This window comes from Panthera pardus, unplaced genomic scaffold, assembly GCF_024362965.1.
Source record: "Panthera pardus isolate Hobbes unplaced genomic scaffold, ASM2436296v1 HiC_scaffold_6, whole genome shotgun sequence".
In the NCBI taxonomy this organism is placed as follows: domain Eukaryota; kingdom Metazoa; phylum Chordata; class Mammalia; order Carnivora; family Felidae; genus Panthera; species Panthera pardus.
The window spans coordinates 51,925,267-51,939,400 of NW_026526991.1; the positions used below are offsets into that span (position 1 = coordinate 51,925,267).

The 14,134-nt window shown below is 37.5% G+C and overlaps 1 protein-coding gene across 2 annotated transcripts in view; it reads right to left on the reverse strand.

Moving 5' to 3' along the window:
- TBK1 (TANK binding kinase 1) overlaps positions 1-14,134 on the reverse strand; it is a 53,147-nt gene that overhangs the window by 10,965 nt on the left and 28,048 nt on the right. For both annotated transcript variants that reach the window (XM_019455004.2, XM_019455002.2), the window contains exons 8-16: positions 11,741-11,920; positions 9,070-9,266; positions 8,255-8,313; positions 7,302-7,393; positions 2,758-2,859; positions 1,899-1,977; positions 1,154-1,275; positions 978-1,054; positions 61-100 (exon numbers count right to left, since the gene is read on the reverse strand). In XM_019455004.2, the coding sequence (XP_019310549.1) occupies positions 61-100; positions 978-1,054; positions 1,154-1,275; positions 1,899-1,977; positions 2,758-2,859; positions 7,302-7,393; positions 8,255-8,313; positions 9,070-9,266; positions 11,741-11,920 (948 nt within the window). The remainder of the gene's footprint in view (positions 1-60; positions 101-977; positions 1,055-1,153; positions 1,276-1,898; positions 1,978-2,757; positions 2,860-7,301; positions 7,394-8,254; positions 8,314-9,069; positions 9,267-11,740; positions 11,921-14,134) is intronic.

The following is a 14,134-nucleotide window of genomic DNA, read 5'->3' on the forward strand; positions in this document are numbered from 1 at the left end:
AGGAATTATATTAATAACATAATGCTGAAAACAATTGTTAAACATAAAATGGACACTTACTTATCAAATTTGTGGATCTGTTCTTCATTATAAGCTAGTCCTACAAATAAGAAATATTGCTTCTGTAAATGTAGAATCACAGAGTCATGCAAAAATTTTTATCTTTTGAAATTATGACTTCAAAAAGGGTAAGAGGGTTTTCTTTTTAAGATTTTATCTTTAAGTAATCTCTACACCCAATGTGGGACTCACAACTGCAAGATCAAGAGCTGTATATTCCATCGACTAAGCCAGCCAGGCACCCCAAAAAGGCAGAGTTTAGAGTAGATGTCACAAACTCATGACTCATGGCTTAGATATATAGTCCAATGCTTTCATTTGATCTATACAGTGTTAACATCAAAAAAAAAAAAAAAAAATTAACTGCCAACATTTAAAATCAGGACATTTTTTTCCTTTAAAAAAAAAAAAAAAAGATTTATTTATTTATGTGATCTCTATACCCGATCTGGGGCTTAAACCCATGACCCCAAGATCAAGAGTCACACACTCCACCAACTGAGCCAGCCAGGTGTCCCCAGGGTTTTTAATAAAATCTGTACTTCCAGCTTCCCTTGAGAACAGGAAGACTGGGCAATGAATCTGGTGAATCTGAGTAGTGACTCTCCTCTTTAGACGGGGTACTTCCTCTCCTGTCCTCCTGTCTCCAGTGGCCAATCATTTTCTTTTCTATGACTGGCCTCTAGAGATTTTGGAGTTCAGGACCCCTGATTTAAAATTTTCAAAAGATTGTTTTTAGGAATAATTTTTAGTATATTCAACCTCTTTCCCAACAGAATCAAGTCTCTGAAATAAATAACTTAAGGAACCAGAAATATATCTCAGAAATATTCCTCAGAAATATACCAAATGAATTCAATTGAATTACAACTAGTAGAATTGATTCATTAGATTAACAAATGGCAAATTTTACTCACTACGTTCTGCTTTGTCTTTTTTGAACTGATAGTAAATCTCTGTGATGCAATTTAGCAGGACTTGTAGCTTTTCTACACTATATAAGAAAAAAAATCCAAGTAAATTATATAAGTCAATGTGAAAAAGGACATTTAATAATAAGAGCAGAAACTACCAATAAAGTTCTATAACCTACTGTCTATCTTTTGGATGAGTGCCTTCTTGATGGGCCCACATGTCTGCCAACAATCCACCTGGAGATAATCTGCTTTCGATATCCTGAAGACTGGTTTCTATTGTTCCCTGAGAACTGGAAAGCTAAATAAAACCAGTGGGTTCAGATGCAGATCAGCAAAATACAGAAACAATAATCAGAATACCATGAGATCATGACCTGAGCCAAGGCAGGCTGCTCAACTGACTGAGCCACCAGGTGCCCTGCCCCCCCTTTTTAAGAATGTTTATTTATTTGAGACAGAGAGAACAAGCGATCAAGTGAGCTGGGGAAGGGAAGAGAGAGAGAGAGAGAGAGAGAGAGAGAGAGAGAGAGAGAGAGAGAGGGAGAGAGAATCCCAAGCAGGCTCCACACTGTCAGGGTGAACTCATGAACAAGATCATGAGCTGAGCTGAAATCAAGAGCTAGACGCTTAACGACTTAAGCCACCCAGGCGCCCTGAGCATTATGGATTTTAAAGGGAGACTTGAGAGAGACTTTACAGAGAAAAGGACTTAAAGCAAAGCAGGCACTTGGAAACATCATGAAGAACTTCATGTCAGCAAGGGAATTTAATATTGTAAATAGTTCCTAAAGATGGGAAAAGGCTACTCCTTCTCTGGAAATCCTTTAGGTATATCATCTTTCTAGGAAAACTGAGATCTAATCTGACTAGCAAAGGAATAGGTTATGAGCCAATGACTCTCATAATTGTGTAAATACTCACTCTCAACAATTTGGTGTGTATGTCTGAAATTTCACCTAACTCTGCTGCTTCTAGGTTGATCTTCATCAACTTTTCGTATCTGTATGAAAACAAGCATGGAAAAATTCAATGAGCATAATGAATATACAGATTTTTGAATATAAAGATTTTAAAAGATGTTTTATAAATTATACCTGAGTTTTTATTATCGTAACTATTTAAGAATAAAATATTGAATGCAAAGCCTACAAGCAACAGATTCCAAGAAAACTTGATGTCTGTAAAGAAGGAATTTTATATACTCCTACTTATAAATTTTTATACAAAATATAAAAGACAACTTAATTTCCAACAGTCTTACGCCATGATAATGGTCAAACTACTAGATTACAGATTGGAGGTCATACTGAATTCAATTATTATATTTTCTCTGCAGTACAAATAATACAGCCTAAAAAGAGAGAAGTCTAAAATATTGTTTCAAAACAGTCTCAGGGATAAGATTAATAAGTAAGAGTAAACTAAAAGTAATCCCCAAATTCTACAACTACTAAAATACAGTTCTAGAACACCTCTTCCCGCTTCCTTTGTTGACTGTAGGTTCTATATCTTCCTATTCAGAGTGTCTGCTTTGCAAAATTAAAAACTGAGACGTTTCTGTCAGATTACCTCTTCCTTCGTAAGGGGAAGGAGAAATGCCGCCAAATGTTCACTTCGTACTGAGACAACTAAATAATTTTGGCTTTGTGAGGAAGTAACTCAATCGAAGGTGGGGGCTCGACTCAAACACTTGCACAGCATGTTCTACTACGCCAAGGATAACGACGTAAGTGAATGTTTAACATTTTCACCACTATTAGTAAGGAAGTAATCTACTTACACTTTCACAGTTTTTTCAATGTTTCTGATGCAGAAATCCAGTGTGATCACAACTTCTGTCTTTTTGTGAACAGTTTCATTATAATCATCTTTAACTAATTCTCTAAAAAATAATAATACCCTCATTAGTTTACCTAAGGAATGATTTGTTTCCTCTTGTCCATCACTAATTACACTGCTGTTACTACTCTTCAGACAAGTTTATTAACAGTCTTATATTATGAAAGCCAATTCATTTTTGTCCCCCTTGGCCTGAGTCTCACCAATTCACTTTTTATTACTGAAAGCATCTCTGTGACCCTTATACATATCTAGGGCACGGGCCATTAGTTACTACTTATTGGGTTAACAGTTTAGAAATCTAAGGCATTAAAATTATATTAAACAGTGTAAACTAAACTACAATCATACAAGTAAGCCATATGTGTTATGCTTTATACCACCAGAATTAATTTTTACTGCTCATAAATTATGATCTCTGAAGAAGGAGGATGACATAATTAATAATAAAACTGGAGGGCTTTTGGTCTACACTAAGGGTCAACAAACTAAGGCCTGATGTTTGCTTTTGCTAAGAATGATACTTATATTTTTAAAGGCTGTAAAAATAAATAAATAAATAAATAAATAAATAAATAAATAAATAAATAAGAGACCTTATATGGCCCACAAAGTCTAAAATATTTACTAACTGGCAATCCCTATCAAAATACCACCAAGCATTCTTCACAGACCTGGAACAATCCTAAAATTTGTATGGAACCAGAAAAGACCCCGTATAGCCAAAGCAATCTTGAGAAAGAAAATCAAAGCTGGAGGCATCACAATTCTGGACTTCAAGCTGTAACCATCAAGACAGTATGGTACTGGCACAAAAACAGACACACAGATCAATGCAACAGAATAGAGAACCCAGAAATAGACCCACAAACGTATGGCCGGCTAATCTTTGACAAAGCAGGAAAGAATATCCAGTGGAAAGAAGTCTCTTCAGCAAATGGTGCTGGGAAAACTGGGCAGCGACATGCAGAAGAATGAACCTGGGACACTTTCTTACACCATACACAAAAATAAACTCAAAATGGATGAAAGACCTCAATGTAAGGCAGGAAACAATCAAAATCCGAGAGGACAAAACAGGCAACAACCTCTTTGACCTCAACCACAGCAACTTCTTACTTGACATGTCACCCAGAGGCAAGGGAAACAAAAGTGAAAATGAACTATTGGGACCTCATCAAGATAAGACGCTTCTGCACAGAGAAACAATCAGCAAAACTAAAAGGCAACTGACGGAACGGGAGAAGATATTTGCAAACGACATATCAGATAAAGGGTTAGTATCCAAAATCTATAAAGAACTTATCAAACTCAACACCCAAAAAACAAATAATCCAGTGAAGAAATGGGCCAAAGACATGAATAGACACTTTTCTAAAGAAGACATCCAGATGTCCAACCGACACATGAAAAAATGCTCAACATCACTCATCATCAGGGAAATACAAATCAAAACCACAATGAGATACCACCTCACGCCTGTCAGAATGGCTAAAATTAACGACTCAGGCAACACGACTATTGGTGAGGATGCATAGAAAGATGATCTCTTTTGCATTGTTGGTGGGACCACAAACTGGTGCAGCCACTCTGGAAAACAGTATGGAGGTTCTTCAAACAATTAAAAACAGAACTACCCTCTTACCCAGCAATTGCACTACAGTACAGAAAGAGCCCAAATGTCCATCAATAGATGAACGGATAAAAGAGATATGGTATATATATATACAACGGAGTACTACTCGGCAATCAAAAGAATGAAATCTTGTCATTTGCAACAATGTGGATGGAACTAGAGTGTATTATGCTAAGCAAAATAAGTCAGAGAAAGATAAATATCTTACGATTTCACTCATATGAGGAATTTAAGATACAAAACAGATGAACATAAGGGAAGGGAAGCAAAAATAACGTAAAAACAGAGAGGAAGATAAACCATAAGAGACTCCTAAATACAGAGAACAAGTTGAAGGTTGGTGGTGGGGTGTTGGGTGGGAGGAAGTGCTGAGGGGGTACTGGGCATTAAGGAGGACTCTGGGATGAGCACTAGGTGTTACTAAGTGATTAATCACTAAATTCTATTCCTAAAAAAATATATTTTGATTAAAAAAAATTAACAACAAAGGAGTATGAGAGACAGGAGCTCAAGTTCATAGACCACCAGAGGCTTTCTTTGGTCACTTTCTGTCTCTTTGGATCCTTTTAATTTTGGTTAATTAGCAGGGCAAATATCCCCCATAGTTAGCGGCAGAGAGCTGTATTTCTAATACAAAACTGTTGTGTTTGAAACATGGAACAGATACAGATTTCAAATAAAGTCCTTTATTGGTGGAAAAAAAAAAAAAAGGGAAAAAAAATTACTAACTGAAAAAGCTTGCCAGCAGTGGTCTACATTAAAAACCATTTTCAGGGTGCCTGGGTGGCTCAGTCAGTTAAGCATCCGGCTTCGGCTCAGGTCATGCATGATCTCACAGCTTGTGGGTTTGAGCCCCACATCGGGCTCTGTGCTGACAGTTCAGAGCCTGGAACCTGCTTCGGATCCTGTGTCTCCCTCTCTCTGTCTGCCCCGCCCCTGCTCTCTCTCTCTCTCTCAAAAAATAAACATTAATTTTTTTTTTTAATTTTTTTTTAACGTTTATTTATTTTTGAGACAGAGAGAGACAGAGCATGAACGGGGGAGGGGCAGAGAGAGAGGGAGACACAGAATCGGAAGCAGGCTCCAGGCTCTGAGCCATCAGCCCAGAGCCCGACGTGGGGCTCGAACTCACGGACCGTGAGATCGTGACCTGAGCTGAAGTCGGACGCTCAACTGACTGAGCCACCCAGGCACCCCCAAAAAATTTTTTTAAATAAAAAAATTAAAAAAAAAAACCCATTTTCAAAAAAAACCCCAAACCCAAAACCAAAGCAAAACAAAAAACTATTTTCTCATGACTTATTAAACCAAAAGTTAATAGGTAAAAGGAATAAAAGCTTCACGGAGCAGTGACTGTGGTACATAACAAGAACAAGAGAACACGAGAGCTGTTAGTTACAATACCACAAAAGTAAATGGAGTCAACACTCAGATTTTTCCAGAAATTATTTAGTAAAAACAAAAAGCCTTCTTAATGGAAAGAGAAAAGCATAGGCTTATAAGCTGGATATGTGAACACCTAAAAAAAACCCCATAAATTTATGAGTTTAACAAAAAAAGTGTCATTCTTTTTTCTTCTTAAAGCACCAGCAGAATGAGAATGATGACATGCTTTCGTAAGAAGGGAAGGATAGGCGTGAGGGAGGTACATATAAACTGTCACAAGCAGTAGGCCAAAGAGCATTATGATCCCAGGGAACACGAGGCCATTGCTGTGTGTGTATAAAATTCAAAAGCCTTAAATGATGGTGTACAGAAACTAGAGGCATGATGTTCAAGAGAGACCATTTATTCTCCACTTCTATCAGATGGAAAGAACATCTACAAATCATGAAAAGTAAAAAAAAAAAAAAAAAGGGGGGGGGGGCAAATCATATTCATCCACAAAATATTTCTTAGGGTCACTTTCAGGAAAGATAATACTTAATTAATCAATATTCTGACCCAGAGTAACTATATTAACATGATTTACTTAAAAAAAAAACAAAAAAAAAAAACAAAAAACAGCTCTTATTGCTTGTCAAGGTGAGTGTGTACTCCACTGTATAATTTATTATACATTTATATGAAGTGTCTCGAATAGGCAAATCTATATAGACAGAAAGCATATGAGAGGTTGCCTGGGGCTAGAATTCTAGAACAAGTCCAGACTATCGTGGATTACAACAATGCCAAAGGCCACCCACCAAGAGAGTGAAATGACAGCTGAGTCAAGTCCTTGGAAAAAGAATTCATTTACCATCACCCTGTACTACAGTGTGGCCTAAGTTTTAAAATTCAGATACTATTTGTCCTATGTATCTTACAAGTTGCTGCAGGAATCAAATAAAAAAATAGTTGCTAAATGTTTTGTACACCAAATGTGAAACAAATGTATTATAATATTACAGAAGGGGTGCCTGGCTGGCTCAGTAGGTGGAGCATGTGACTTTGGATCTTGCGGTAGTGAGTTCGAGCCCTACACTGGGTGTAGAGATGACTTAATAAAATCTTTAGGAATGAGCCTGGGTGGCTCAGTCAGTTGAGCATGTGACTCTTGACTGCACCTCAGGTCATGGTCTCACAGTTAGTGGGATCGAGCCCTGTGCTGGGCTCTGCACAGAACATGGAGCCAGGTTGGGATTCTCTCTCTCCCTTTCTCTCTCTCCCTCTGCCCCCTCTCCTGCTCCCATTCTGTCTCTCTCTTTCTCTCAAAAAAATAATTAAAAAAGGAAAGATAAAATCTTTAAAAACCAAACCAAACCAAACAATAAAAAACCCCAAGCACTTGATGCTTCTTAGTCTGAAGAGGTAAAGTATCAATGATGGAGTGGTTACCACTCATTTTCAAATTTCAGTCTATTACTTACATCAACCATCGTATCCCCTTTCGCATTAATTCCTGATAAAGCAGCAAGGTATTGGCAATTTTACAAGCATAACATACAACTCCTGTTATTGCCTAATAAAGAAACACAAATGTCAGTATTTGGTGCAAATTGTGGCACAGGATAAGAAAAACTTTGTACAGAAAACTTTTCAAGCTTATATATTTTTATCAGGTTAATTTAAAAACACAAACTACCAATTTCTAAAAGCTAAGGACAGATACAATAAATATTTCAGCCTTAACATGATAATGTTAAACATGTTCTGTCTCAATAGAGAAAATTTTCTTAGGAATTTAACAAAAGATATAAAGAAGAAAAGAGGGGTGCCCAGGTGGCTCAGTCAGTTAAGCGTCTGACTTCGGCTTGGGACATGGTCTCTCATGGTCTGTGGGTTTGAGCCCTGCATTGAGCTCTGTGCTAACAGCTCTGAGCCTGGAGCCTGCTTTGGATTCTGGGTCCCCGCCTCTCTCTCTTTGCTCCTCCCCCACTCATGCTCTGTCTCACTCTGTCTCTAAAAATTAAATAAATGTTAAAAAAAAAAAATTAACAAAAAAGAACAAAATAATCTGCATTGGGTAACAATTTTTTTTTTTTGAACATTATATTTTTGAGAGACAGACAGGGATAGAGCATGAGCCAAGGAGGAGCAGAGAGAATGGGAAACACAGAATCGAAGCAGGCTCAGGCTTCGAGCTGTCAGCACAGAGACCGACGCAGGGCTCAAACTCACAAACTATGAGATCATGACCTGAGCCTAAGTCGGACATTTAACCGACTGAGCCACCCAGGCGCCCCTGCAATGGATAACAACTTAAATGAATAATTTCCTAAATCGTATAGGCGTATGTAAAGATAATACATTTTATTGCTTCCATTGTTGATAAGATAATTTTAATTCAGATGTTTACATAGTAACTTAATTAAACACTAACCTTAGCCATGCTAGCATCCCCATCTAAATCGTAACGTGGATGTACTTTAGGAAGGGAAACTGAAATATGAAGTAAAAAAATTAAAATCAGAAATAAAGTATTTTGAATAAATTACTATAGCTTTTATATAGCAATCTCTAAATTAAACATTAACATCTACATTACCCCCAAATTAAACATTAGTAACAAAACTCTTTTATGTTCTTTCCTGGTTAAAAAAAAAAAATCACTTGAAGCAAAAATGCTCATTCCTTAACAACTAAGAAATTACCCAAAATATTTCTAAGGAGTTTAGTTCTTTTCTTAGATATATTCCAATACAACACAAGCTCAATGTTTCTCTTTAAATCTAAATCAAATCCCAAAGATCCAAACAGAAAAGTAAAAATCTGGGTAATTTTTTTTTCACCAGTACAATTAATAATTTAAGATTCCAAAATGTAGATCTAATTTTTCATAGACTCCAAAGCCTGACAAAGTGTCCTATTCACAGTGGACACAATAAATATTGGCTCAAACTTGTGATACAAAAGGTTATTTTGAATGTTAGTAAAATACTAAAAGCAGAGAGCTACAGTAAAGTATACATGACAAACTACCATTTTATGACACAAAATATTTAAGGTCAAATTATGTTCCTATAAGGCTTTTCAATTTTATTACTAGTCTCATTCAACTTATTTACAAAATTTTTAAGTTTTTGAAAATTCTACATTACTGTCATCATCAATCAACTTTATGAAGATGCCAACATTTTTACAGGTCATTTTTTTTTTTTAATGGCTATGAAGAACACTAGAAAAATTCCAACTTACTTTTCTCGTATATCAATCCTATGGTACTCAGAGGTTCCCGACTCACTACAAAGATGGGATTTTCCTCGGTAGTTTTAGGAAAATGCTGTGCCAGTCTTCCAGGTTCTATAACTAAACGTCGTCCTTCATATATAAGTTCTTGATTTGAAGAAATAATTTTGGTTTGTTTATATACCAGTTCATGAAATACAGTAGCACTGTGTGAGAAAAATGCAAAGGGACAACATTACTGGGATGGAGTAGGAAGTAAATCTGTGTGTGTGTGGGGGGGGGAGGGAGGTACAACATTTCTTTCTAAGAGATACTTCAGATCATGGCAGGTCTATAGAAACACTGTTTTGTTGATGTGGATACTATAATGTCTATCAAACTGAAAATTGCACAGACCTGTCTATGCAGTAATCCATTCTAGAATACTTTTTTTTTTTTTTTCAACGTTTTTTTTTGTTTTTTTTTTTTTATTTATTTTTGGGACAGAGAGAGACAGAGCATGAACGGGGGAGGGGCAGAGAGAGAGGGAGACACAGAATCGGAAACAGGCTCCAGGCTCCGAGCCATCAGCCCAGAGCCTGACGCGGGGCTCGAACTCACGGACCGCGAGATCGTGACCTGGCTGAAGTCGGACGCTTAACCGACTGCGCCACCCAGGCGCCCCTAGAATACTTTTATGTCTGAACACCTATACTGAATATGTATAAGATACAGGATTCTTCATGTTGAATAATGGGGAGCCAACATAACACAGCACTTTAGAGCAAGGACTCTGGATCAGACTACGTGGGTTCAAATTCCAGTTATACTGACTTGCTGAAACACCTTAAGTTACTTAACACCTCTATGCTGTTTCCTCATCTATAAAACACAAGCGATAGTACCCACCTCACAGAGCTGCTGTGAGGATTAAATGACAAAGAACTCACAGTGGTATCTGTGACGTGACTATAAATATTTGTTGAATGAATTAATACAACCAGGTATTTTCAAAATGATGTTTTAGGGGGAAAAGTAGATTCTCCCTAAACAGATCTATGCAATCAAAGAGACATTTCAGTGGAAAGGCTGTGACCTGGCTCAGGCTTGGGTGGGCTTTTTAATGTTCACATATGTTCTTAAAATGAAATAGTTGCCAACACCTAACTCTGACACAGATTTATTCACGCTATTACATAACAAAATAAAGATGAATAATACACATTTAGTCTAATTTTATATTAATATTATTTTATTCATTATATTGTATTCTTTTATGCTTATATTAACAGTATATTATACATATTACATATTAGTACCTAAAATATTACTTTATCTAATTAATTTTATTCCTGAATACATTAATTGCCAGTAAAGGTTTTATAAGATATCAGAACTGCTATCTGACTCTTGTCAAAACAGACATTAAGGCACGCAGAATGGGTGTAATGTTTTTTCCCCTTCATTTTATTTTTATTTTTTTCAGTACAAAAGGTGTTTTTATTATAGCACAGGGACAGGACCCGAGGGCAGAAAGAGCTGCCCCCTTCATTTTAATTTTTTTTTTAACGTTTATTTATTTTTGAGACAGAGAGAGGCAGAGCATGAACAGGGGAGGGGCAGAGAGAGAGGGAGACACAGAATCTGAAACAGGCTCCAGGCAGGCTCCGAGCTGTCAGCACAGAGCCCGACGCGGGGCTCGAACTCACGGACCGTGAGATCATGACCTGAGCTGAAGTCGGACGCTTAACCGACCTAGCCACCCAGGCGCCCTGTGCCCCCTTCATTTTAAAGAACATTTGAGGTCACTGTAGACTGACATGCAGTTGTAAGAAATAATACACAGTGATACCATATACCCTTCACCCAGTGTCCCCCAATGGTAACATCCTGCATATGATATATTATTATACTATATGAATAGTGTATGTATCCTATCCAGGATATGGATACTGATATAATCCACCTATGATATTCAGATTTCCTTAGCTTTACATGTAAGTGTGAGTGTATTTAGTTAAATGCAGTTCTATCACATAGGTAGATTTTTTTTTTCTAATATAGGTACAATGTGTTTTTGTTTAGGTAAAACAAATGATTACTTCTCCAGCACCTAATAAGGGGTTTATGCCACATATGCAAATAATAACTATGCTAGCTATATTTAAGACTTATGCTTTAATGTTTTTTAAATGATAGGATAGTACTTGTAAATTTTTTTTTTTTTTTTTTTTGTAAGTCGGCTCTATGCCCAACATGGGGCTTGAACTCAGGGTCACATGGTCTACTGACTCAGCCAGGTGACCCTGACCATAATACTCTTAATAAAACCTAGCCCATTTATGGATTTGTGGATGTTATTTGTGGTTATGTGATTATGTAAGAGAGAAGGCACAGAAACAAAAATAGTCTTGTAAAAGTTGCAGTTTAAGAACAAGCTAATTTACCTGTATATTTTATAAAAGTAGAAAATTGATCTTTTTACTCCAAAAATAAGCAAAAAAGAATTTAGTAAACACTCAAACATAATTTCCCATCCAAGTACTAACCAGGCTCAAACATAATTTCCTAAGTGAGAAGTGGGTAGGTACTTTTAGAGAAGCTGAGACATCTTTTCCATTTCCTCTTCTAATTTAGGAAGATAATTACAAAACAAAACACAACATTATGATACAGGATGAAAACATAAAGAGGTACTTACGTATTGTAGCTATGAATATAAATCTTATGAGCTGTCATTTGTTGCAGTGAAAAAACATGAATTATCATCCGATGAAGTATATCACTAGTTTCTGCAAAAAACTGGTCAAAACCCCAACACTTTTCCTGATCTGCCTCAAGGATGTTTGCAAGAACAGGGGTAAGTAGAACTTGAAGGCCCCTAAAATAGTATTGAGAAAGTTACTTGAAGAGTGAATGTTACATTCTGTCCAGATACAAAATCATAATATTTACCAACAAATCAAAGGAATTGCTATTACTTAGATTAATTTAAGATTTAAAAAAATCTGCCAACTTTTCAGAATGTCAGGTAACCTTGGTTTAAAATTACCTGTCAATGCATCAGGAGTTATGGTATTTTTTGAAAAGTTTGTTTGTTTATTTAGAGAGAGAGAGAGAGAGAGAAAGAGAGAGAGAGAGAGAATATTCCAAGCAGGCTCTGTGCCACCAGCACAGAGCCTGATGTGGGACTCAAACTCACGAACTGCGAGATCATAACCGGAGCCGAAACCAAGAGTCTGACGTTTAACCAACTGAGCCACCCAGGTGCCCCTGGGGTTATGGTATTTTTATGTTAACTTATCTTTTATTGATTATTCTCTTTGATTCGTCCCTTCCCAAGTTTTCTCATTTTCCAAACACAATCTATATATGTATATATACATGGCTATCCAGGTGAGATCAGTTGATTAGAACCAGGCAGTTATGAGGATAAGATAATGGTTTAATTTCAGGGTTTTTAGTGTCGTTTGGTTTTTTTTTTTTAAAGTTTATTTATTTTTGAGAGAGAGTGTGAGAGTGAGGGAGGGGCAGAGAGAGAGAGAGAGAGAGAGAGAGAGAGAGAGAGAGAGAGAGAGAGAATCCCAAGCAGGCTCTATGCTAACAGCACAGAGCCCGATGTGAGGCTCGAACTCCCGAACCATGAGATCATGACCTAAGCTGAAATCAAGAGTCAGATGCTTAACTGACTGAGCCATCCAGGGCCCCCCCCCTCCACCTTTTAAAAAAAGAGTTTATTTATTTTGAGAGAAAGAGAGAGAGAATGGGGAGGAGCAGAGAGAGAGGGGAGGGGAGAGAGAATCTTAAGCAAGCTCTGTGCTCTGTGCATTTAGCAGAGCTTGAACACAATGAGCCGTGAGCATGACCTGAGCCGAAATCAAGAGTTAGATGCTTACCTGATTGAGCCACCTAGGCGCCCAAGGTCAGGCATCCCTTTAATGTCTATTTGTCCATCTACTTATCTAATCAATCTATCAATCTATTTATTTATTTATTTTTGAGAGAAAGTGCACGGGCCTGAGCTGGGAAGGGGCAGAGGGAGAAGGGGACAGAGGATCCAAAGTGGGGACTGTTTCCACAGCAGAGAGCCTGATGTGAGGCTCAAACTCAAGAACTACGAAATTCAGACGCTTAACTGACTGAGCCACCCAGGCACCTCTAATGTCCTTTTAATATGCTTCTCCAATATATAATTTTTTTAAGTTTACTTATTTTTCAGAGACAGAGACAGAGAGCAAGCGGGGGGGGGGGGGGGGGGGGGGACATGCAGAGAAACAAGGAGAAAATCCCAAGCAAGTTCCTTGCTGTTAGTGCAGAGCCCGATTTGGGGCTCAATTTCCCAAACCATGGGATCACGACCTGAACCAAAATCAAGAATTGGAAGCTTAACCAACTGAGCCACCTAGGGTGTCCCTCAAATATATAATTTTTAATGCTGAATTTATATGCCTTTTGTAGTATACTGCTATTTTTTTTGAAGTATACTTCTTCAGTAAGTAAAATTAATGTAATTGTCTGACAATCAATTAGTGCCAATTCAACTAGAGATAATCTTTGACTAGTAGGCTTAGGTTTTTTTTTTAAGTTTTAAAAATGTTTTTATTTATTTTTGAGACAGAGAGAGACACAGCATGAGCAGGGGAGGGGCAAAGAGAGAGGGAGACACAGAATCTGAAGCAGGCTCCAGGCTCTGAGCTGTCAGCAGAGCCCGACGTGGGGCTCACATACTGTGAGATCATGACCTGAGCTGAAGTCAGATGCTTAACCAACTGAGCCTCCCAGGCGCCCCTTGTAGGCTTAGATTTAAAAAAAAAAAAAAAAAAATGGAAGGACCTTTTTTCTTTCTCATGCTTTCAATGAATTACACAATATATTCAAATAGACTCTCAATTATGGAATTTCAAATAGTTTTAAAAATATATTCTTGGGGCACCTGGGTGGCTCAGTCGGTTAAACATCAAACTTCAGCTCAGGTCATGATCTCATGGTTCATGGGTTCGAGCCCCGCATAGCGCTCTGTGCTGACAGCCTGGAGCCTGCTTCAGATTCTGTCTCCCTTTCTCTCTCGGCCTCTCCCCTACTTATGCTCTCTCTC